This window comes from Musca domestica, unplaced genomic scaffold (genome assembly GCF_030504385.1).
Source record: "Musca domestica strain aabys unplaced genomic scaffold, Musca_domestica.polishedcontigs.V.1.1 35, whole genome shotgun sequence".
Taxonomy (NCBI): domain Eukaryota; kingdom Metazoa; phylum Arthropoda; class Insecta; order Diptera; family Muscidae; genus Musca; species Musca domestica.
The window spans coordinates 5,903,912-5,930,915 of NW_026712315.1; the positions used below are offsets into that span (position 1 = coordinate 5,903,912).

Here is a 27,004-nt window from a genome sequence, read left to right on the forward strand (position 1 = left end):
GTAGGTTCCGAAGCAGTTTGGCAATATTGACCAATTCGTATCTGAACTAAGACCAATAAATATATTACAACAATATTTGTACTATATCGACTACTTTTCTGTATTTTATATGAGGTATGTGCAAATTTTTGGAAAATGTGGAAATATGCGTGAGGTAACAGATATTGGGGACTGAAGTATTCCACTTTCATACTTCATCTTTTATAGATAACAATCTTGGTATTGGCGAAATTACAAGAAAATCGACATTAATATCCACATTAATTTTTCAAAACTTTGACCCTTTGTGAGGGAGGTACCAGCAGGAATGGTCCGATCTCTACCATCTTTATAACAGATCTTGTGGTGATGGAAATATTGAGATGTACCAACTCTGAATGGAATCGGATGTTAATTTCGTGTTTTATTAGGTTTCTGACTTTTCAAAATTTTGACCCTTTGTGGAGGAGGTACCAGAAAAGAGTATCCCATTTTCACAAAAGACCTTGGGATAACGAAAACATTGTGATGTGTATAGTTTGCAGACAATCGGACTCTTACATCACTTTTTGTAAGAGTTATAATTATTCAAAATTTTGAACCTTTGTGGGGAAGTACTTGATGGAGTGGACCGATATTGTCCATTTTTGCACCTGACTTAGCATTGTTGCAAATATTACGATTTGCAAAGTTGGAGCAAAATAGGATTATCCTTTCTCTTTCTTTGAAAATGTTGACATTTTGTGTGGGAGGTACCAGTAGAAGTGGGATGATATTGCCCATCTCCGAACTCGATCTAAGTTTGGCAATAATATTATTTGGATCAAATCGGATACTCCCTTCGAGAGTTATCGTGCATACCAGCCAGCCAGGTAGACGGACATCGCTAGATTGACTCCAAATGCCCTGAAACGGATTTGGTTACATAAACATTTGAGGTTGATATTGTCTAATATGTGTGTCTCTATTGCTATGAGAAAATATGATTGGAAATCGATTTGCTGGTATTGTTATTTTGTCCTTCCAATATTTTTAAATATTTTCAAGTGTGTGGACCTACTGGAACACTGTATGGAATTAAAAAACAATAGTTTCATATAACATAAATTCATTTTATTGGCAAAGAAAAAATAAATGTACATTCGATGTAAAAAATATTTAGTTCACATGTACTCGAAACATATGTGAGCTTAAACAAAATGAAATGAAATTAGAATCGATCTCCATGCAATTGATTTTGAACTGCGATTTCCTTAGCTAGTCGGATATGTAAAATATAGATTTTTATATGGCTTCAATATTGGCTTAATTATCACTCTGCTTTGACCTCGAGAGTTAACAGTCGATGTGAGGTACATATTTCTGAATAAAGTTGAATTTGGATATGATGTGATAAAATTTGGCATGCCTTGAAGAAAATGGAGAAATTAATGAAACATTTCAATAACTGATTATGTCTTATTGCGAAATGATACCAACGACATTGCTAATAAAAATGTCTACATGTCAAAGGCTAGATTCAAAATATACTTACACTATGACATAAAATACGGTATTTTCATGTCCTTATTATATTCTAAGGGTTCTGTATGTAATCTATTTTGTTTTTAGTATTCAAAATTATGGCATATTATTTACAGGGTGAGATGAAAAAAACTGCAACCAACTTCAGACTGCTGTCATTTCTAAGCCAATCGTCCGACAGCTGTTAAAATTATTCCAGTGACAGCTCATTATATATCATTGTTTACAAGCGTACAAAAGCAATTTGGTGAGCAGTTATCCCTGATGGAATTCTAGCGTGATAATGTGATTTCTTTATATTTGGCTGGAAAACCACAAGTGGCTATCGAGATAGCACTCCAGCATTTAAATGTGAATAAATCTTTTGTGTCTCATACCATCGCTCGTTACCGTGATACTGGTAGCGTAGCCTGACGTCAAGGAAGTGGACGGAAGAAAACAGCAACATCAGCAGAAATGGTCCGAAAAGTAATGAAACGACTTGATCGAAACCCGCGTCGCAGTGGCCGAAAAAATGGATGGTGAGCTGAACATATCGCAATTGAAATCCCAAAAAGTGCAAGTATTTACACCGCAACAGAAAGAAAATAGACTCAAAGGAGCTAAAGAGTTGCTTCGCTTGGTCGAAAGTGGTGAACTGCCGAATTTGGTTTTCTCCGATGAGAAAACATTCGTTGTCCAGCAGTTTGTAAATAAACAAAATGATCGTGTTTACTTGCCAAAGAGGTCAGCTGAAAATGTGCACCTTCGGTTGGTCACCAGAACTCAAGCGCCGGCCATGTTGATGGGGTGAGCCGCCATAACAGCCGATGGTCGCTCTCCACTCGTATTAATCGACCGTGGCATCAGAATAAATGCCGAATATTATCGCGAAAATATTTTGGAGAGTGTATTAAAGTCTGGGACACGCAAACATTTTGGGCGCAGACCTTGGACATTCCAACAGGACTCATCTTCTTTTGCAGCGCACAATGGCCACCAAAATCTCCGTATACCAATCCGTTGGACTATTTTTGTCTGGAGACTAAAAAATACCAGTGTCTATCACTTTAAGCAAATGCCTCGCCGGGAATGGGCCAAAATACCGCAGAGCAACATTCGGGCAGCGTGTGACGGTTCCATTCCCCGTTTGAAGGCCATAATTCGTGCCAAAGGTGACCAATTTGAACAAATCTAAACTTATTCTAAAATTTGATGCTATTTCCGATATTTTTGCTTTCACTCAATAAAATTATAAAAATTATGACGTTTGACATTGTTGCAGTTTTTTTCTCATCCTGTATATAAAAAAACAGTTTTTCAACTAAAATGACGTACAACTTGCATTTTAATAGTAGCCCAATCTTACGTTACATGGCTGCAGCAGCTTACAAAATATTTTATTTTATTTCAATTTGGAATATCAACATTTGTTAATTTATTTATAAATTACACAGCTTGTTGGTGCCATGAAAACATTTCCTAAATATAAGTACTTAAAACTAACTGCAACAGTATTAAAAAAAAAACAATGTTACGAAAAGAATATCTGTGGTAATTTTTATCACATCACTAATTTGGATTGTTTCAAATGGGTTGTCGATGTATGTATCTCAATCGTGTCTCTTTTTGTCTTTGATCCACTACATCCAGGCTGTACGTACATGGGATCCTACTTGTCATCACGATTGTTGCCATCATCAAAAATCATGATATTTGTACTAAACTGTGTGATTCGAAAGGATATCAAGAAAATTGTATTGCATCTCTTTTATGCAATAGTTTTGTTCGTGGTTCCTTTCCATTTATTTGGATTAATAATTACCTATGATTTTCCCGGGACTGCCAGGTGGTGGCGATGGCGAATCTAATGATATTATTTCGATTTCTGTAAAAAAAAGGAACAATTGTTTTCACAATTAAATTCAATGTTGAAAATTTTAAAATATGTATTAGAACTCTCAATAAAATCATTTATGATACAACTAGATATTTATATTATATTCTAATTCTCTGCTATTAAGTATTCCATGAGTATTTTTCATGTTTTTAGGACGATCGAAAATGAAAACATTCGATGACGAGTAAAATTGCGTTTCTTTAAACCCATAGCTTTCTTTCAATTGCCCTTTATTCCATTGAATTGAATGAGAAACAAATGCTGAAACGCACAAATATGAATGATTAATTTAAGTTATCTTGTCAAAATTCAATCAGAAAATCTATGCAGGAATTGCTAAAATAATGCCAAAACGATTCGAAATGGTTTCCATCACATACCTGAGACTGCTGTCATTTCTAAGCCACTCGTCCGATAACTGTTAAAATTATTCCAGTGACAGCTCGTTATATTGTTTTCAAGCGTACAACAGCATTTTCCCCAAAAAAAAATTATTCGTAATGGAATTCAAGCGTGATAGTGTGATTGCTTTACATTTGACTGGAAAACCTTTAGAGCACTGCAGCATTTAAATGTAAATAAATTTTTTGTGTCTCGTACCATCACTCGTTACCGTAATGCTGGAAGCATATCCCGATATGTTTCAAGGAAGTGGACGGAAGAAAACAGCAATATCAGCAGAAATGGTTCAAAAAGTAAATAAGCGACTTGATCGAAACCCGCATCGCAGTGGCCGAAAATGGCTCGTGGGCTAAACATATCGCAATATTCCATTCGGCAAATATTGAAAAATGAGCTCGAAAGTCGTAAACTACCGAATTTGGTTTACTCCGATGAGAAAACATTCGTTGTCCAGCAGTTTGTAAACAAAGAAAATGATCATGTTTACTTGCCAAAGAGGTCAGCTGAAAATGTGTACCTTCGGTTGGCCACTGGGGCCGCCATAACACCCGACAGATTAATTGACCGTGGCGTCAGCATAATCATATGCTTTCGTTGCAGTACCTGCTTGGGTGTTACCGTGAGAGTCATCCCAACCATCATATGGTGGATAACTCTCCCCCACCCAGGCGTGTCAGGAAGGACATACATGATCTAGAGAGGGAGGTCCAGCGCTACAAGAGAGAGCCTCTAGATAAAGAAGCCTATCAGGCAGGTCTGAGTGGCATTCACACCGATGCAGTCGCGGATGCTATTAGCAGTTATAAAGTGAATGCCGTCCTCGGAGTCCACCCCCCCATCCATTGCAGCCGAAGAACGTCAGCTGCCTAGACAAACCAGGGTAGTTTTGGCGCAATTACGTTCAGGATGGTGTAGTCGCCTCAATTCGTATTGGGCACGAATTGATGAAGATGTGCGTGACGCCTGCCCGGCGTGCGATACAGGCCCGCACAATACGCTACACCTTTTTAATTGCTCAGCCAAACCTACCCAACTCACTCCAGAGGCTCTCTGGCTACAGCCCGTTAAAGTAGCCGAATTTCTAAACCTGGAGCTGGAACCAGATTAGCAGAACACAAACACACACATGTACTACTGCTACAACAACAACAAAAATGCCGAATATTATCGCGCAAATATTCTGGAGGGTGTATTAAAGTCTTGAGCACGCAAACATTTTGGCCGCAGACCTTGGACTCGGCACCATCGCACTCAGCACGCGCCATCCAAGAATGGTTACAAAATAAGGTTCCTCGCTTCATTTCCAGCGCACAATGACCACCAAAATCTTTGGATACCAATCCGTTGGGCTATTGTGTCTGGAGTATTATGTCACTAAAAAATACCAAAGTGTCGATCACCTCAAGCAAGCGTTTCGTCGGGAATGAGCCAAAATACCGCAGAGCAACGTTCGGGCAGCGTGTGACGGTTTCATTCGCCGTGGGAAGGCCATAATTCGTGCCAAGGTGACCAAGACGAACAAATCTAAACTTATTCTAATATTTGATGCTATTTCTCACATTTTTTGCTTTCATTCAATAAGAATTAAAAAAAAATGTAAAAATTTTGGCTTTTGACTTTGTTGCAGTTCTTTTATCTCGCCCTGTAGATGAATAACTTCTTGAAGATCAGCCTTTCTAGATCGTAATTAAGCAGAAGTTCTTCTTTGTCCTAGACACAGTATCGTTCGCAAGGTCTTCCATACAAAAACCTTCTGCGGGAAAACGTCTGGAATAGAAGACTTATGGTGTAGGATGATCAATTTTGGCTTATACTTCAAACCGGGGCAAACGGAACACATTTTCTTCTTTCATAAAAAGGCCAGTCTACGACTTATGCCTGAAAACAATTTCTGACTGCCTTCCTGGTTCAAAGAATAGGCCTATTTTAAACTATGTCACCTTCAATTCATTTTTTCATTAACCTAAAAAGCCAATCTATCACTCATGCTTTCAGCGATCGAAAAAAAGCGAAACGATTAACGTCCCCCTTTAACAAAGACAGAAACCATTAAATTTTTTCAATCTTTTTGTGCTAAAAACATAACCACAAATATTTCAATGCCAGAAGTACACAAACAATACGATTGCCTAATGTACTTCGGCTGTGAGTTGCAGAGCTGTACCGTTTGCGAACGAATCGCCGGGAAACGTTTGCAAACGTTTGCTGTGTGAAATGATGACTGGTACATAAAAATATTTTATTCTTATTATAATTTTTGAACTTTTTTACATTGTGTGATGATCAAATAAATGAATAAAAAGAATACTTTGAACTTTTAATTAGTTTTTACATTATTTGTATTGAGTTCATATACCGGGAAACGTTTGCAATGGGTATTGTACTGTTTGGTTTCCAATGTTGCGTCATCCAGCAGACTACATTTCAGTTTTGTTTTTGTTTCCACTCATCTACACAAACAGTACAACTTAAGAAACCAGTCCTGTTATCTTAATATCGGTTTCGTTTCGTACTTCGAGAAAATACAGAACGAAACGATTACAAACGTTTCCAATAGTTTATTTTCGTTTGCTGCATGCCACAAATAAATCCTCGTATATTTTCACACCCTGCTATAGAAATACTTTCTACTGACATCTCGAATAGTTTACAGAGGCTTTCTATACAAAGACTTTCTAATGAAATCTTGAATAGTTTTTATTGGTTTCCTCTAAACCGATGACTTATGTGGTCTTAATACCTACCTAACAGCCTTCTTCTACGATCGGTTTTTAATAGGGTTTCCGCCTTTAAAACGCAAATGACTTTCTAAATATCTTTCAAAGCCGTCTTTTGGTGGAGGGTATGAACAACTTAAGATGAGGTTCATTGAACAAATGTATACCCCATTATATTATTGTGGATTTCAATGTCGATTTTCTCGTGACATAGGATTTCATACGCTAATTTTGTAAAAGTATTCAAATCGAAAAGTATTCAAACGTAAATGTGATAGCATTTAATGTAAAGTGTTGTAAGAAAGAAAAGAAACCATTTCATTAGCTTAGATTTTAATATCTATAGGTATTTACTTATTAGACCTAGAACTTGCCTGGCTAATTCTCTCGTTTGCCTGCACAAAACAAAATAAATGAAACAACAATTTTTAGGTGATTTTTTTTTGTCTTTTGGTTTTACTTTACAATGTATTGTTAATGTATTTTGTTTATTTCATAACTTTGTTTTTCCATTTCAGCTTAAGTGTATGTAGCACTATTTTATACACAAAATTATAAAAAGAACATGTTTTTTGTTACTAATTTTATTGGGATTAGAGTTAAAAAAAAGTGTGTCATCTATTCATGATTTGAAAGTCTATAACTAAGAACAATAAAATAGATTTAATGTTTTTTTATTTTGATTTATTTACATTTATTAGTTATTCTTATACTGTAGCAGTATGCTTATTTTTATTCATTGTGATATATATATTCTTTGCTTTTAAATATATATTTTTTAATAATAGTTTTTTTCAGTTTTGTTTTCTTTTTTTGTTTATTTTATTTTCTTATGGTAGTTGTTGTTGTGTATAGGATTTGTTGCTATTAGGCTTCAGGTTTTTTTTTTTCTAAAACATTTTTTTTTTAAGTAATGTGGCAGAGTGGTTTGCTTACCTAAATGTTTGTTAAGAAAAAAAAAAACAAACAGAAAAACTAAAAATTATAGGAAAAATGTGTAAAACAATAAACAAAAAATCATTGCAATAAATAAAATTTATATTTTATTTAGTTTACATAGGCATATCAAAAAAAGTAAGATAATGAAATGATTTCTTTACTTTGTGTTGAATATTTATCTTTACACCAAGTAAATACATCAAATTTGACGGAAATAAAGGGAATATGTCATCCAGCCATCACTTACATACAATTCAAACTCTACACTTCACTGGAAGTGTGTAGCAATCCATTTCTTATTTCTAAATATATGCAGTAGTTTAACTATTTTAGCCAAACAGACATAAACACCAATTTTTTATGATGTCAGGACATCCTCCACTCAATATCGCGGCAGAATATACAATGCGACAGATTCTTTTTATAAAAATGAACCCTTTTCAAAATTATTAGATGCAAATACAAAAGCATTTCAGGATTGACACTTTTGAACTTATTTAAATACAAATTTTGAATGCATAATGTTATCGAGTGGATGTCGATTTTGAGGGATTGTTGTTAATTTATAAGGTTTAGAGGTGAAATGAAGTATTTAAATAATAAAATTCTAATTAAAATATATATATTAGAAAGCATGTGGAACATTTGACAAAAATTTAAGTTTTGCATTGGATTATTTTAACTCACAACAACCCATTCCATGGCATGTGAAGCATAATACAAAAGACAAGTTAAATAGGTCGGGGGGAAATTGTATGACTTGTTACTCTATTCTAATTTATGAACAGATTCGTCCTTTGTTTTAGTGACATACGATGATCGTAATAACAAATTACCTTCAGTTTTTAAACAGATTCATAGCCTTAAAATAAGTCTTCACATTTTGAGATAAAATCAGGACAATCTCATTCTCAATATTGAATGCGAATAACCTTTTGGTACCCTTTGTAATGTATCAATTCTTTTTAGTTGGAGTCCATGGAAAATAAAAAACATGATTATTTTAGTTTATTTTATAATAAAGTAATGTTCAATTTTAAACGGTGATAGTTTTTTGTCTTGGATTTTTATAATTTTTCGAGTTTGTCAGGAAATTGTAAAGTTCTTTAAAAATAGGTATTTTCTTTTCTCATGAACTCGCACAAAACAGAATTGGTACTTCAGAACCTTTGAATAATTTTTGTTTTTAATGTTCTGTATAATAGAGTAGTGTAGCCATTAGCTTTAATATAGGCTATTAGCTTTTCAGTACCCCACCGATTTTAAACAGCTTAGCAGATATTTTTATATGAATAAAAAAATTACCATTCTTATTATAATTTAAGCATTATTATAAATATTCTGGTTTAGAAATGGAGACACATATTTCAAGTGTGTCAAGAAAAGAAATAGCCAAGTTCTTTGAAAAATATTGACATATGTCTGGCCTTTCGATCATATATGTAGATCTCTGCCAACTCTCAGATCCTAAAATATAAACTATTTAAACTAATTGATTGTATAACTAACTAAATATGTTAAAGAAAAAACATTAATAAATATTTATCTTATATTAAAACATATAAATAATGTATAACTCCACAGTAGTCTTTAGTTGTGTTAAATGCATTTACATTTGTTTACACTGAAACAAAAAAATATATATAAAAGTTAATTAATTTTATGGTTAATAAAATTCATTGAAAATATTATTTTAGTTGAGGGAAATAGAAGTAAGAATTTTTAAAGTGAAATTTTATTGGAAACAATGCTCTAAACATCTTGTAAAGGGAATTAAAAGTTATGACCTCCTCAAATGTCATTTTTGTAAAGTAAAAGCCAAAATTACTATCGTCCCGACTGTAGAAGTGTTGAAAAGCATTAAATTCACACTGCTGTCCATTTTAATAAACGCTGAACTGCATTGTGTTTTTTAATAGTTTTCAAAAATATTCCTTCCCCTAACGTAATTATATAGCAATGTGGAAATGTAATAGAATAGTGTTTACAACTATTCGCAGACTATGCGTCAACGCAATCCTTAGACGAAAATATCATCTGGGGAAATGTTTAATCAATCACTCGCCTCATTACAAACAATGTAAAATCCCAAACTAATTTTGAGTTTTCAATATAAAACACCAAATTAAAAAAAAAAAGTTCGTGAAGCCCTACTTTTTCGTTGATAATAGGGCTAATTAGTAGAAAATACAAATGGAAAGAAAGAAAAATGAAACACATTTTTTTTACAAAAAAAAAAAAAAGTAAAAAAGCCGGGCCCATGTGGAACGAATTTGGTAATTAAAAAAAAAAAAAAAAAAAATAAAATAAATAAATAAAAATATATATATTTTTAATTTTGTTAAATAATAATATTGCCGAATGTAGCCGTTATATTAGGTAGGGTATGGGGGCTATAACAAAACGTGGACCTACATTACCCATTAAATACCAAAAGTCCTGCAGACATAATATATATTTGAGTAAAATTTTATCAACCTACTTCATTTCGTTCGGAAGTCAAACAGTAACAATGAATTCCATGAAAACTACTTTTCTATTTTATTATTATTTCTTACGAAAACAATAGAAAAAACAAAGGTCATATTCGGCTTAATTACGGTTGTCATTGCATTGTCTGAGTCCAAATTTTAATAAAAATATGTACTTAATGTGTTCTTTTAGATTTAGATTTAATACCTTTCCAAAATGCTACAATTTCCTAATGCTAACATATTTTCTGAGTCCAGAGATATTCTCTTCTGGGTATGTTCAACCGGTAACGCGAACTAATTTAACAGACATGTGACCACTTGTTGGATGCCTATTTTCATAAGTTTTCAAAAGATCCTACATAGGAATACGGATCTTGAACCCGGACTTTCGAGTCACGGGGGGTACCGAGTCCGCCCTCCAAGTAAAAAGTATTTTTCCGATATCAGGGTAAAAATGCCGACCTCTCGAAAAAATATCAAAAAAGAAATCGGAGAGTTTTTACTAAACTAGCGTTGTTTCAATTGGCCACAGCATTGAGGTTTTTAGCGCTAGGATCTTAGTAGGCCAGTTTCGCAAATGACTTCAATATTTCCAAATTGTTTTGCTGTTGTTATTTTCATGGTCAAATGTAAAATGCAAAATGGTTCAAATATCAACGTCGACTAACAAATGCAATGTCGTCTCAATTTTTTACGGCGACAGATATTCTCTCAAAACGACATCACGTCGACTGTTGTATCGACAATCGCTATCGACAAAAAACGACAACGCTAATACAGTTATTGTCGCCTCGATTTCAATTTGCGACGACCACAACCGTAATGGGCCGATTATTGATTTGTTCTTTTTCTTAAGACAATTTTCGCTAAGTTTCCATAAAATATTTCTAAAAGTACGAATAAAACCAAAAACATAAAAGTATTATGATGGGACAAGACAGAGCCAAATGTCATGAGCTCTTATTCTACATATTGTCGCCACAAACCATTTACTCAGAACGCATTTTGTCAAGACTTGATAAAACATTTACTTCTGTTGGAAAAATCAAATAATTAAACTAACAAAAATTTCCTGCACAATACGACAAAATGTTTAGAGTCTGTTTCTGTACGGCGACACAAAGTAAAAACATATTTGCATTAATGTTTTTCTTCCAAATCAACACAAAGAAACAGGCCCAAACCGAGCTAAACGGCATTCGATAAAATTTTAAACAAATTATTACAAACAAATTGAGTATATCGACAAACTTTACATTAAGAAAACAATTGGATACAAAATTTCTAATTTGTGGCAATTCTACTTATCCCCTACTTATAAGCTAATATGCAAATCTTCACACAAATATCCATACCAAAATACTAAAACTTGATATAGTTGAAGATTTGTAGAATTTACATATCCGCTGCTGTATTATTATTTGTATTATTTGCAATTTGCGTTGATGATGTCACAACACCGCCGACATGGGCTAAACGTTGAGCTGCTGATGGTGATGCACCGGAAGTTGCCACTGTTCCAGAAGCTGTTTTCATTGTTGAATTATTTTGACGTAAATCCATAAGAATTTGATCCGGCATCAGATCGCCACCTTCTTAAGAATTTCATAACAAGAAAAAACATTTTTTTAATTCAACAAAAAGTGGAAAAATACAGATAAGGTGGCAAAAATTCCGGGGTTGGCAATGAAAACGGAGAAAAGAAACCAAGAAATAGAAATGATTCGTTGCTTTTTTTTTCGATATTTAAAAGAGTTATATAAAAATCATTTATTATAAGTATATAGTTAGATATCAGTGACTGATTTACAATAATACAAAAAAAATTACCTAAACTTATTGATATTACATTAATATATAAGAAAAAAAAAAGGTTGGGATACAAGACAAAAAATGGAAATAACACATTTTCTTCAATTAAAACAAAAAATAAAATAACAATGCTGTTACATATATATGCTAGTACTTTTGAATCAATTAAAAACAAAATACAACAACAATATGAAAACAAAACCTATGGATTTTTTTTCCAGCGAAAAACAAAAAAGAAAACATTGGACTTAAGTCTTCTTAGTAACACGACTAATGGTAATTTCATTAATTTGTATATTGCCATTTAAATTTTTTGAATTTGGGCAATTATTATTATTGTTGTTGTTGTTGCGTTTATTAAGGATACTACTAAAATTAGTTTTGATTGTTTGGCATTTGATCTCATTGTCTATCCGTTTCAATATATCACCTATACGAACAACATCATCGCCAATTTCTGTATGTCCTCTATTATTCTGGCTAGAACGTATTACAGGTAAGTGGTGGTTGGTAGCGCTAGATACCGAACGAATGCGGGAAACTAAATGAAAAGAAAATAAACTATTTACATATGTAAAATATTCACAATGGATTGGTAAATAACAAAAAAAGAAGGACATTTTAACGAATGAGAAACGGTGAGCAGGAGCTGGAGTAGGATGGCGAAATATTGTCATTGCCATCATTATGATGATTTTGCTTAAGGGCGGGGAACAGTCTAAATCGTATGTCGCCAAAAAAATTGTTACAGAATATACTTATTCAATTATTTATTGTGAGTCAAATTGGTTTTAGTTTGCAAAATATTTTTTTCGAAAAACAAAATTGTCAAATTTTCTATAGAATCTCCCATGATACAATAAAAAGGTAAGGTAGAGCTAACAGTTGATTACAATTTTTTCTAAGTGTGCCCGACTTCGGCCAATTGTGGGTATGTATTTATTGTTTTGAAAAATAAAAACAGAATATTTTCAAAATCAATGATTGGAAGACATGTAAATTGCGAGACGCGCATTAAAGCTATTCGCTTTTTTGACCATGGAATTGAAAAAAAGATCTGTCTAGATCGTAATTTTAAAAGCAAATACAGGTATTTAATTTATTTTCCCTGCTGTTAACCTGATTTTAAAAATAAGGAAAAATATTGAATGAATGAAATATTGAATAAATGAAAATAAATGACAAATTTGACAGGAAGCGGGTATAGCCTCAGGGCTGTATTTTTGTAGTTTATGAAGCTGTTCTACCTCTTTAGAATCACCTATGTATCGATAGGCTTTATTTCTACCACTAAGATAATTCAACTTTTCAACCAAAATGGCTGAACAAAAGGGGATGTAGCACCTCCAAAAGAATCTGGCCCATACTCTCGGAGAAGAGAACAAAGTCGGTACTTTCCTTGTCGAAACGTGATTTAAAACTTGCGGTGGGTATCATCACAGGTCACTCCAAGGTGAGGGCGGGCAATGACCTCGAAATTGGACAGCGATAATATTGATTACTGTAGAATCTGTCAAGACGAAGAAGAAATTGCGACGATCGAACATTTTCTCTGCCACTGTCCAGTACCCATTAACATGAGACACAGGATGGTGGGGAAACAAGTGTCACATGATTTGTCTTCGTTCTCTAACACTGACCCTTCTTAAGCGGCTAAAGACGACACGGCAAAATTTCTAGCCCTGAATTATCTATATGGATCTAATAAGTAATATCTTACTTTTTCCACCAATCTCTTGCTTTTTTTCGATTTTCTTCATTTAGGATGAACACAATGGACCAACAGGTCTTCGAGCGGTGATGAAACGGCAACCGCCCGTCCTTTAACCTAACCTAAACTAACCACTAAGATGGGAAGGCACTGTTGGTTGTCGACTACAAAAATTAGCTAAGTGAACTGATGGCGCCTTAGTTGATGGCGAATTAGAAAAGACGAGAAATATTTTTGAGAAATTTGTAATGTAGTAAGGAATGTAACCAACAAAAGTTTTAGTTGGCGGTTCTCTTCATCTTCATATTACTCTCTTACTCGAAAGTCCTAAATATGTTTAAAAAAAAAAACTCATAATAAATCTTTCAATTTGATTGCGCAAATATATAGCTATTCCCAAAAAGCAACTTAATTTTGATTGGTATTGAAGTCTTACAAAATTATAAAAATATCCAATTCCCTTGAAAGGGTGATTGGAGAAAGCTGAGAAACGCCTACAATTGGACAGCAATGTGAAGCAATAAACCTTTTGCGAAACTTTTCTGAACACAAGGAGAGAAAATGTTATGAAAATTTAAGGACATCGACTGTTTTGACAGGAGATTAAGAAATGATTGTTGATCATGTTGATATGATATATAGGGTATATATGTTTATATGGATACATAGCAAACCACTTACTATTTAAATACCCAGTATTAAATAAGGTAATCAACCTCTGGTTATGTGATTTACACTATATCCTCCATTAAATGGGGTCTGCCAAGATTTTTTTTGTTTTTTTTTTTTTTTTGAAAATCGAATGTAGTCTCGGCTGTGCGGCACGTAGCGCCGTTCTGGTGAAGCAAAATTTACGCATTTCCTCCTATTTAATTTTAGTGATTAAAAATTCGTTCAACATGGCCCGATATCGTAACGGCAACACCTTTCTCATTTTCGAAGAAATCTTGGCCAATTATGCCTCTGTATTAAAATTCGCACCAAACAGTGAGACGTTTTGGGGACATCGTATAAGTACAGGACGAGATGAAAAAACTGCAACCAACTTCAGACTGCTGTCATTCCTGAAGCACTCGTCCGACAGATGTTAAATTATTCCAGTATCAGTTCATTATATTGTTCACAAGCGTACAAAACATTTTGTTGAGAATTTTACAGAAAAAAAGTTATTCCTGATGGAATTTATGCGAGATAGTGTGATTTCCTTTTAATTTGGCTGGAAGCCACAAGTGGCTATCATTAGAGCACTCCAGCATTTGAATGTGAATAAATCTTTTGTGTCGCGTATCATCGTTCGTTACCGTGACACTAGTAGCGTAGGCCGACGTCAAGGAAGTGGACGGAAGAATGTTTCGAAAAGTAAATAAGCGACTTGGTCGAAAACCGCGTCGGCCGAAACCAGTGGCCCAAGAATTGGTCGTAAACTTAACATACCGCAATACTCAATTCGGCATATATTGAAAAATGAGCTCGGGGTAAAGCCATTGAAATTCCGAAATGTGCAAAAACTTACACCGCAACAGAAAGAAAATAGACTCAAAAGAGCTAAAGAGTTGCTTCGCTTGGCCGAAAGTGGTGAACTGCCGAATTTGGCTTTCTCCGCTCCGATGGGAAAACATTCGTTGTCCAGCAGTTTGTAAATAATAAAATGACCATGTTTACTTGCCAAAGAGGTGTGCTGAAAAAGGTCGCTAGTATTAATCGAACGTGGCATCAGAATAAATGACGAATATTATCGCGAAAATATTCTGGAGGGTGTATTAAAGCCGTCGACACGCAAACATTTTGACCGCAGACCTTATACATTACAACAGGACTCAGCACCATCGCGCTCAGCACGGGACAACTAAGAATGGTTACAAAATGAGGTTCCTCGCTTCATTTCCAGCGCACAATGCCCACCATTCGGGAGGCGTATGACGGTTTCATTCGCCGTTTGAAGGCCATAATGCGTGCCAGTACTACTCGAAAAAAAGAAACGTTAGATTACGGATCTTTTACTATGGAATTTTTTGTAATGCCTCCATATAACGATAGCGTCCAATATTCCGTATTTTTGAAATATAAACCTCATTAACCGCCAAACTACAACCAATTTGACATTTTACGAAAATAGAGGAGGTTTGGGTCTTAGATCATACCTCCAGCTTTTCAGTTATTTAAAGACTTTAACTATATTGTCCTGCCTTTGATGAAGGTCGCTGGTCGCAGTATTGAAACTTAATGCTATTGTTTTCAAAAGTTTTATTTTATCGCCGATCGTTTTTTTAAATTATGGTTTATGAAAAAAAGACAAAATTGATGAACTGCCAGGGTTGGGCATATTGCACTAAATTTTTAGTGCACTAAGAATTAAATAATTAGTGGTAGTGAAATTTTTATTCCACTACCACTAAAGGGTTAGTGGTAGTGAAAAATAAATAGCACTACCACTAACCCTTTAGTGATATTTAAGAAAAAATTGCACTACAACTAAATTTAGTGATTTTTCAAAAAAAATTTGCACTACCACTAAATTTTAGCGAAGCCAAAAAAAGCACTATGTATATAAGTATTATAGCAGCTACAATGAAGATTATTGAAGTGAGTAGGGAACAACAATCCAGAATATTTAGCACATATTCATAAAATTTGATTACTTTTCTAAATAGCACTAATTTAGTGCTATTTTTTATGAAATACCACTAAATTTAGTGGTAGTGCTATTGAAATTTCACTACCACTAAAATTTAGTGGTAGTGCAATTTTTTTTTAAATATCACTAAAGGGTTAGTGGTAATGCAATTTATTTTTCACTACCACTAACCCTTTAGTGGTAGTGGAATTTAAAATTGCACAACCACTAAATGAACAGTGATAGTGAAATTATTAGTGCACTAAAAATACAGTGCATTATGCCCATCTCTGTGAACTGCATTCTCGAAAAATCAAAAGGTCCATGATTTCAAAAATGGCTCTTAACAGCGTACTCGTTCGACTTTTTCACCATACATACACACATACGTTTATATGACAATTACCCAAATACAACGGGGGTACGAAATTTCGAAGTTGAACAATTTCCACATTGACAATTGAACGATTTTTTTATTTGTTTTTTATGTATTGAAAATAGAAACGATTATTACAAAAATGTGGATGTTTGTAATTGGAAAATATTTCAATGGGGGTGAATTCAATAAAGTATTAATTTTTAACACGTTATTATTTGGCGGATTTTAAGATATGTACCTGATGTATTTAGGTAATACGGACATACAAAACATTTTGCCATTGTGGTGAAGCTTAATATTTGTGTACGCTACGTCGAATTTTAAGTAGCGCTGTAAAAATATAATTTTTTTCTCCTCGCCTGTACCCAAATTGCCAGAATATTTCAAAGTCAAAAACTAAAACAGTAATGGTTATAAATAAAAACGCTTGTTTTAATTCATTATTCTTTTTATATTTAATGGTGTTTGTATTGGTTTATTTGCAAACAAAAAAAGTTATATTAACAGCCCATCGGCAATGCCACCAGTTCACTATTTATGTAGTTCATTCTCCTAAAATAGATCGGGAAATAGTTAAAATCATGCATATATATATTTTTTACTAACCAAAAGTGACAACCAAATTTGAACTAAGTTCTTCCTTGCCTCTATTTTCTCTATGCATAATTCCAATTAGAAATACTGAAATTTAACATATGCCAACAAATTCAAAAGAAATAGCCTTACAACGTATCCAAGGCTTAGTTAATAATCTTAGTAGTTTTGGATTTGGTAGTAGATTTGGTTCTCTTTGAATTTCAAATCGCAATTAAGCCTTGAGACATCAAACTTTGTTGTCAGATGGGCTTACTGACCGATGTTATACAGACCATGAACGTGCCAAGAGAATGTATGTTAAAGTTCATAGGTTTCCAAATCCGTATATATTTTCCTTGTACACTGCGTTAAAATGACTCAACTGTGCCCTTCGAAATTGAGTGCCTTTTTGCATTTATTTGTTCGAAAAAAAAAAAACACGTTTCGTATACAAAGCGAATGACTTTTTAGAAATCAGCCAAATATTTTGCATACATTACACTAACATACTGGGGATAAGGTTCTATTTTATTCGGTCGACTAAGAGAAATCAGGCTGAAATAACAATGTAGTAATACAACATTCTTTGTACTACTGAAATTATCAACAATATCGAGCTTTAAAAAATACGAATAAAATCCTGGCGAAATCCTGTTACCAAAAAATTTTCGTAAATAAGGGTTATATTCAAATTCCATTAAAATATATTCCAACACACAAACTCAAACACTTTGGTATGTTCGCATCCATATAAAGAAAACATTTTTTTCTTACGCGAAAAGTTCTATCTATAGGAATGCTGTCAACGGTTATCATCGAAAAAAGATCGGATCAACTGATATCATCTATGTAGCTTCACGGGTATGAGTGAAATGTTAAAAATATCAACAATTGTCGGATATCTGTCAGTTAGAAAACTATTACATAATAATATTTACATTACATGATGACATCGAAAAAATACTCAAACAATTAAGTCCAATCCTTGAAAAACAAATAAATGTGTTTTTGAAGTCGAGTAGTTCGGTCGATTGGCTCCATCTCAGCCGTCACCAAAAGCGTGCTGAGATGAACCAGATAAAAAGACAAACCAATATTTCGTTATCTGTATCATTTGGTGTCTAGGTATTAAATAAGTTTCAAAGACAATGGAAACAATGCACAAAAAAGCCAATGTCTATCCATTGTTTAAACTCAATTGCATACGGGAGAAGAACATTTTGGGGAAACCAATAACGGCAACAAAAAGTAAAAAAAGCTGACGTACGTTTCAATTTCTTTGGAGAACCTTACAAAAATATAAAAACCAAGTAGCCGAACTAAAATTGCTAATCAAAATATGTAGACGATAAAAAAAGTAAAACATTTACAATTTCAAAACTAAACCTAAATGATAAAAAAAACTAGAACTAAAATACAAACTAATTTAATAATTTGCTCATAATGTAAACTTAGTTAGAAACTAAATAAAATATATATGGAAATTTATACTATTGTTTAGAAATAGTGATGAGTAGTAAAAACTAGATGATTTTGTTTTGTTTTCTTGCAAGTTATTGTAAAATATGGTATAGAATGTGGGGTGTATGTTGATGAATTAAGATATAACATAGACATAGTTATGTTATTTTCTTTATAAGGTATGAAATATAAATTGTTTTCTTTTTTTGTCAGTACGAGACATTGTGTTTTTAGTCATTATATGTGTCTGATGTGTGTTTTTTATATTTATATTAATAAAAAACTGTCTTGCTAATTCGAGTAGTTTGTTTTGTTTTTTTTTTCAGAGGTGAATAATTTATTTTTTTTTTTTTGTTTAGTACGAAAATGAATCCAACGTACCATTCTTTTGTGGCATATACATGCCTCTTTGATTATTACCCCCACCGTTACCGTTCATCGTAGATGAAGCTGCACCGGCTTGTGTAGTTTGTTTAGCAATTGGTCGACGCTTAGCCAAAGGTAGGTCATCATCGGAATCGCTGAGTGTTAGATCCACCTGAGCAAAAAATTAAATATTTTATAATTAGTCCGTTTAATCTCATAGAGGCAAATAATACTATTTTTACCGTTTCACTATTTGTGGTCGATGATGGTTGTTCACTTGCAGATGCTGTAATTGCTGCGGGTGCTGATTTCACTGGTTTAACATCTTCTGTGGTGATAAGTTCTGAAATATACAAAAGCGTCGTTATAGTTTAGCATAAAAAAAGAGGGAAAAATAATAAATTATTTTAAAGACCTATTGGGCTGTTGCAAATAAACTGAATGAACTATATAAATTATTTTTTTCTGATAGTTTTAAAGACAGTTAAGAATGAAAATTACTTCTTTGAATTTCATTGAAAATGACCAACAACTAAAAGAGTCACAAATCTCTCCACAAACTTATTTTATAAAAAAAAAATCTAGTTGAATCCATTCATGGCCCATTATATCTCACCTATGTCATCTGAAATAACTTCGACTTTTTCAACTGGCTTGGTGGGTGTATCCAAAACTTGGCCCTCATTACGCAGGCTATGTGTACTCCATGAACCATCTTTGTGTAATTGGATTTCAGTGTCGTCGGGTTTAAGCAGATTTGAGGCCAACACTTCTTGGAAGTAGCTACATGAACAAAAAAGTCCATTAATATATAAATAAGTAAATAATTTTCAAATTACAAATTACCCATCAATAACAAGATTATCATAAACGGCAGGTTTATCACACACAGGACAATTCCAGGTGGGCTTACGTTCGTTCATCTGCAGGTAAAGACTGGCATCAAAGCACTGCAAGTGGGAACAGGTTGATGCACGGCATGGTATTGACATTTTCATTTTACCCAGGGGACAATTCAATGACACCTTCAGCATTGTTGTGGCAATTTCACAATCAGCATCTTCAGTCAATTTCTCTTTGACTGCAAGGAAACATTTTAAAATCACAATGTAATTGCAAAATGTATTGTGAGATCGGACACAACTTACTTAGAGCTCTAGTATAATCGGCAGGTTTAACACCCTTTTGTTTCATTCTTTGCAATAACTGGGCTGATGTCAATTTCTTAACCAAATACACTGCAATGCAATAGCTTCGTGTATAGTCGGGACACCACTGGACTGTAATTGTGTTGGTAACTGTAGGCGATAGTTTCACATTTGATGTGACATTAACTGGTCGAGGTGGTCTTTTTGGCTCCACATTTGGACGATTTGTTGGAATGACGTTCTGTAGGAAAAACAAAAAAATGTGTGTTTATTATGCAAACTTTAAATTGTATTCTACTTACCGGCAGTTGACAAAGTTTGTTGTTGACCTTAACGCTAACACTAGGTGGAAAACAGTCCTCTTGGTCACACGATGTCTCCAGTAAACAAAAACGCAATTGCACTTGAATGGCATGTTCAATTTTGGAACTGTTGCGTATGTCACGATTTGATGCAATTTCTGTGGCTTGTTGTGGTGTCAATGTGAAGTAGAATGGAACCTCCTGTATACGTTGAGCATTACGCGGCACCAAGGACGATGGTTTTATTAAGGTACCCAAAACATCATAAAAGGCCAGTTTCTTGAGGCGCACATCTGGATGTATGGGCATCTGTGAGGGTATGGCGTGCATAAAAGGAACCACATTATTGCCTTGTGGTACCCCGGTTTGCAAAGCTGCTGCATTGGCTGGATTTAGTATGGGTGGAGCACCCACCATGCCGGCAGCATTGGCTTGCATGTGCATTTGTGAAAACATTCTCTTCGGATCTGTTGGTCCAAATTGATTGGATTGTTGTTCAACTCTGAAATTATAAAGGAAATTAGAAACTGACTTAGTTTTATTGTTTGGAATTGAAATAAAGAAGAATACTTACATGGATTGTGTGTAGACTTCACGTATTTTGGGAGCAATCCAATCAAAATTTGTACGTAACAAGGATAAGATGCGCCTCTGGTAATCGACTTTTCGTCCAGTAAAAGAAATATTCAAATATGAAAGAATTTTTTGCAGTTCTACCACTCGAAGAAGGCTTAGTTTCTCCTCACATTCCTGAAACAAAGAAGAAATTCAATGAGAATATCATTTTATTCTAAATAACAAGTCTGTTTTTTTTTTTTGTGATTTAATTATTATTTTTAAGGCACATTTCGCATTTGAACAAGAGCCATATGCAAATATTATTAGATTGAATGGAAACGTCTTATATATTATGATTACCCAAAGGCATAGCAGACAATTATCCCATGTTGAGGTGGTTTGTTTTTAAAGTGGGCTTGGAAGTTGTACTCTTACTACAGAGCACGCTTACAAAATTTATGACACAAATAACAAAAACCAACCGGAGTTCTGACATTCAGAATAGAAAAACCACAGCTTAGAAACAACAACGATAGACAGATGGGCCGAAAAATTAAGAGAAAAGCCAAGAAACACAGAAAATTCACTAGTAATGAAAAAACCCATACGCACTCATACAAATACAAAGGAAAAAATGTATATAGCAACACACGTACACTCGTATACCACCAAACCCCACTCACACAGCAAAATGTGCACTCATACATTTGTGAATGCACATACACACACGCACATTCAAGCAACAACAACGGCATAAACTGCACCAACACATACCTGCCACAACAACTACAAATGCAATAACAATACATATACCCAGATATACATATACGCCAAAACACACACGCACACACACCGTGTCAAAACAAAAGACCAAATAATGTGGAATAACTAGCGATAAAACATAATAGTTGGCAACCTCATTTGTTACAAAAAAAATATATATGAAAACACAAAAAGAAGTACAAATACAAAACAAAAACAGGGAAAAAATAAAGTATAGAAAAAATCAATGTTGGCCGCTGAATCTTTACCTAGAAATTATTTAACATTTTTGCTAACGTGAAGTTGCTTCATATTTTCTCCTCTTCTGCTATAGATATCGCACCGCACAATTCTATCACAAATTTTCTTTGATTTTGTCACACAGCAATTGTTCTTGTTCGTTGTGATCGTCTTCTTTTCTCAAAAATTAAGGAATTCTTCGTTCTTTTGCTGAATTGAATTTCTCCGACTTTTTCTTTGCTACACACTTTACACACTTTACGCTGGCCAGGTTTGCAAAAAAAAAAAGTGGAAAGAAAAACTCTGTTGTTAGGCCACAGTCCAGCCTTTTCTTGTTAAAATTTGTGCAAATTGTTTGCTTTTTACATAGAAATATTCTTTTCCTCCACCCAATGGCTAAGTGACTCCAATTTATTTGCCTTTTTATTTAATTTCTTTTAAACTTTATTCTGCACACACAACACACTTCACTCATGGGGAAATCGAATGAATTCTGTCGTCAAAAGAATATGATGGCGGCGAAGGGATATTATTTTTGATGGTACATAAATTCCCAGTATTTACGGTATGTCAAATGCCCACTAGTTAATGAACACAGCCAACAGCCGGTACAGAGTTGCATCTGAGAGTTAAGTTGTCGGCTGGGTACAATAACACAGATAACAGCGTCAGCTGATAGTAGCATAAACGCAAAAAATTGTTTGAAATTAACATTTTGAATAAAAAATAGTGCAAATATGTTAAAATATTTAAAAGAAACGCATACATAACGACATTGAATGGAGTTGCACAAGAAAAATGTTCAAAGATTTTATTCTTGCAGAAAGTTATTAATATGTTTGACTTGCCAATAATGTCGGTGGTGTAATCAACCCAAAAAATGATTATTATTATGAAAAACAATCGAATGCTGTCTCAAAAAATTGTTTTCTTCTGCCATGATTTTAGTATTATTGGCGACATCAAGCAGTTGTTAGCATAGTACATTAAGGCCTCTAGCCGATTTAATATAGCAGTTGGTAAAATTAACTTAAAAAAATGGCTGAAATTCAAAATTTTGTATAAATATAAGGTAACTTTTTCAAAACTAATATTTAATGACTTCTGAATAAAAAAATCAAATAAATTTGAGTTTGGCATCATATCAAATGCTGATGTATTTACTTGTATTCTTTTTCCATTATTTTTAGAGTTATTGGTCACATTGAATGCAGGTAAAAGTGGCACAGCTTGCCTTATTAAAAATCAAATATGAAACCGAATGTGTTTTTTAATAATATTTGACGTAAAGGACTATTACTCCGTATTTTTCCCAATTTGCATTAAGCCTGCATACTTGCTGTATGTCTCATTTCGTAGGAGAAAAATGGTAGAATTAAGAAGGTAAGTCATGCAATTATAGGTTTACTCTTTTTCAAAATTATTCATTTAACAACATTTCATTGCCATAACGTTTATTTAGAAATTCAAGTTTATTTGAAATAACTTTACCTTCTTAATTTTACCATAAGCAGAAATCACCTACTGTCGAAATGTATTTGCAAAGAATTTGCAAAATTTCAAAGAAATGCGTTCTAACAAATTACGTTAAAAATTCGAACATACGGAATATTGGCTGGTTCAGTTATACGTGATCTGAAACAACTCCGGTGAAAAGTGTGACACAAATCATCAGAATACAGTATATCGGTTAGGTACAGTTATATATGGTCTCTATAAAAATGAAGATGATCTATCAGAGAAGATAATACATATGCTCAACATAAAATACAATTTCTGAAATAATTCCGTCAAATAATGTCGCTAAAAGTTGCAAAGTTCTTTGCAAGGATATTTCGTACATACTAGGAACTCAATACCAACAATTTACAGAAAGTTCGGTTCAAAGTTGTAAGTTGTCAATGCCAAAAATCTTATGACCTAAAATATATGTGAGTAAAATTTTGTCCACCTACTTCATTGCGTTGGTAATTTTCACAGACGGCCGGGCATGGCTGAACTAAATGGAATCTTTGTGGTGTTTAAAAAGTTTTTAGAAGCAACAAACTAAATGACATACATAATATGCATTTTTTACCGTTTTTTTGGTGGTTGATAGATTTCAAGTTTCCAATAATTGTTTTTTTTTTTTTTAAACTGCAAGCATGTAAAACATTTTACTCCATAAATTGGTAGATTCTTGCAAGTTCTGGAACAAAGCAAATGAAATTCCAATGTAAAACATATTCAAAAAAAATTTCAAGTTTGCCTTTGAGAGAGTAAATAATGGGTAATGCTTCAAATGAGCTAAGAAATAGCCTGGAGTCTTTTCTGCTTGTAACTTTCGACTTGTTACATATCCAAATAATATCTTATGCTTATTATAAGTTTACTTAAATCTTTATTTAAATAATATTAGGAAGAAAATTCGCGAATTTGGAAGAGCTATGCTATTTCCATATCCATCTAAATTCAGAAAAGGGGCATAGGTTTGACCCATGGTTGAATAATACATGTAACAGCAAGTGTTGTAGTTATACAACAATAGTAACAACAACCAGATACAACGTTGAAAACTTTCCGAACCATCGTCTTTGGCGTTTTGCTAAGTACAAGGGCAACGTTTCCTATGATTAGGCAAAAAATCTTCACATTATCCTACAGTGAAATTTTATATCATTGTATATCAAGAAAACGTCATATCGAGTTTGACACTAGTATTGCCATAAAGTCAAATCAGCTGGGACTTGCCGTTACCTGTAATAATTATACCATGAGGATTGACCCAAAATAGGTAACTTCATTAAAAAAAATTAGATTTTTTCGGAATGTACTTGTTAAATTTAAATTGATTGAAAATTAACATCCAACTCTGATTTGGGATACAATGGATTTATAAATCGACTTTATAAGAATAAGCTGTAGTCAAATCGAAAAAATGCAAACATAAGACTTTATGATGTTACCTTCTTAGTTTTGCCATGACATTGTTACATTCTAACATTAAGCCACAACAAGAAACAGAAATAAATTGCCATCAACATCAACATTTTTGATATTAAATAAGTGAATCTTAAAGGTAATTTTTATATGGCCTCGTTATTTTATCTCAATTTTACAAATCACATAAGATTTTTACACTGGAGCGCTTTTTTATTATGGTTGTACTTAATAGCCAGACATCAACCATGCGTTAGAATAACGAGTCATATGAACACATCCAAGACGCTGGGATATTTTATAATACTGGGAATTTCCCTCCAAAAAGTAATCATTGCAAATATTAAACAAATCAAAACATTAATTACACTATATAATATTTAAAGACTTTCACACATACCACAATGAACCAAAACAATGTAAATAACAAACTCTTCCCTGATTATTAATTCCAGAATTTATGTATGAAAATCCGAATCAGAAATCATTAGACCTACCTTAATCCGGGCAGGATCAATATAGACGCTGCCTGGCCCAGAAGCCGCCGACTGTTGTGTGTTGGTACGTTTCTGTTGTGAATTGTTGGAATTCATTTGATATTGAGGCGAATGCTGTTGCGGCTGTTGTTGCTGAGTCGCCGATGAATTCGATGAAGTGGAAGAGGACACGACACCGGAGCGAGAATTTCCTCGCGTCCCCGAAAGTATTGCATTTTCTGCATGGGTTTGAGATCGCGTCTTACGCATTACAAATGTTTCTGACTTTCTGTTCTATAAAAAAAATTACCAAAATATAAACCACAATCAAACACACGCACAAACGACACAATATAAACAATGCTCAGTCATGTAACTGTCCGCCGATAAATGTAAACAAGAATGTAATCGATTTTTTTTTAGAATTTTTTTTCGTGTAAGACAGTACAAATGCACAGCAAATGTAATTTTATGTTTTCACTTTCAAAAGATTGAGCGGTGGAAAATTTTTTGGGTGATTTGTGTCTCCTTGCTGTGAATGCAAGTGTGGAAACAGCTGCAGACAAACAGTGTTGCCAAGCCGGCATTCAAAAGAAAATTCCCCCTATTTTAGAAAAGTGTTGTCAACTTTCGCTGCTTTGTACAACCAATGGTAGAAGAATACGGGTAGTCGCATCGACACATCTGATGGGATTATGGATTTTCAAATCAACTTGAACGAAAAATGATTTAAATTTGTAACAATTCTTGAAAAATGCATATCATAATAACCTCCGTTTGGCATCGTTAAAGGAAAAAAGTAAAAATCTACCTCTTTTTGAAAACAAATTTTTAACTCAATGCTCCCAATAATACAAGGAAAAACCTCGTATGAACACTACAAATATGATTTTGAAAAGAAATTTTGACCATTCAATCAGTTTTCGTGGTTTTCACTTATTTATTCAAAATCAATGCAACTAGTTTGCTTTGCTTTTTGATTATTTTGATAGTAATCCTGACATTACAAGCCAAACAGGTAGACCTCTATTCTTCCAATTTTTTCAATTGTACCATCCGTTGTAATACGGATTTTGATTACAACTGAATTTGAATATTTTCTCAACAATTCACACACATGAAAAATTAATTTGCATTGTTAAGCCATGTAAATAAAAAAAACAAGTAAGGAAAGGCTATAGTCGTGTGGGGCCGACCATGTGATACCCTACATCACCACAAAATGTGAGAAGCCCCTCATGTCCAAATCTATTTTGGAAGATTTCGCTTTTGAAATTATGTCACGGAGCACTGCCCGATATTACCCTTAGCATTTTGACCAAGGACATTTTCCCAATATTTATGCTCTCCGTCGTGCTGTTAGTTTTTGTGGTCCATTTTACGGCTACGAAATCAGCATAAAAAAGCCAGAAGTTCACCTAATGTGTATTTCGGATATCGCCTGTAAGTAATGTTGGTATTTTTATACCCTACAGCACGAGGTGATCAGGGTATTATGTCTTTGTGCATTTGTTTGTAACAGGCAAAAGAAAACGAGATAGACCCATATTTCCTTTTGATGATCTGCATAAAATCACATTCTGTCCACATTCCGTCCGTCCATCCGTCCATCTGTCCGTCCGTCCGTCTGTCCGTCCGTCCGACTGTCCATGTATTTTTGTAAACAAAGTACAGTTCGCATTTATTACCCGATCCAGATGAAATTTTGCACAAATCATTTGTTTGGCCCAAGGACGAACCCTATTGAAATTGGAGATAATCGGTCA

General features: G+C 33.8%; 1 protein-coding gene across 7 annotated transcripts; it reads right to left on the minus strand.

Annotated features, from left to right (window-relative positions):
- Positions 1-1,070: 1,070 nt before the first annotated feature.
- Positions 1,071-25,777, minus strand: LOC131800328 (E3 SUMO-protein ligase PIAS1-like). Of its 7 annotated transcripts, none has more exons than XM_059125680.1 (10): positions 25,260-25,777; positions 20,858-21,033; positions 20,284-20,785; positions 19,982-20,222; positions 19,680-19,914; positions 19,450-19,616; positions 19,076-19,176; positions 18,849-19,005; positions 3,308-3,370; positions 1,071-1,387 (listed from the first exon to the last, which is right to left on the minus strand). In XM_059125680.1, exons 1-10 carry the CDS (start codon positions 25,506-25,508, stop codon positions 1,233-1,235), a joined length of 2,046 nt encoding a protein of 681 aa, XP_058981663.1. In that variant the 5' UTR covers positions 25,509-25,777; the 3' UTR covers positions 1,071-1,232. The 7 variants fall into 7 exon arrangements, with proteins under 7 accessions (XP_058981663.1, XP_058981664.1, XP_058981665.1 ...); XM_059125681.1 differs by lacking the exon at positions 1,071-1,387 and adding an exon at positions 11,270-11,509 and having other exon boundaries at positions 3,021-3,370; XM_059125682.1 differs by lacking the exons at positions 1,071-1,387; positions 3,308-3,370 and adding exons at positions 6,927-9,064; positions 11,270-11,509.
- Between the last annotated feature and the right edge of the window lie 1,227 nt (positions 25,778-27,004).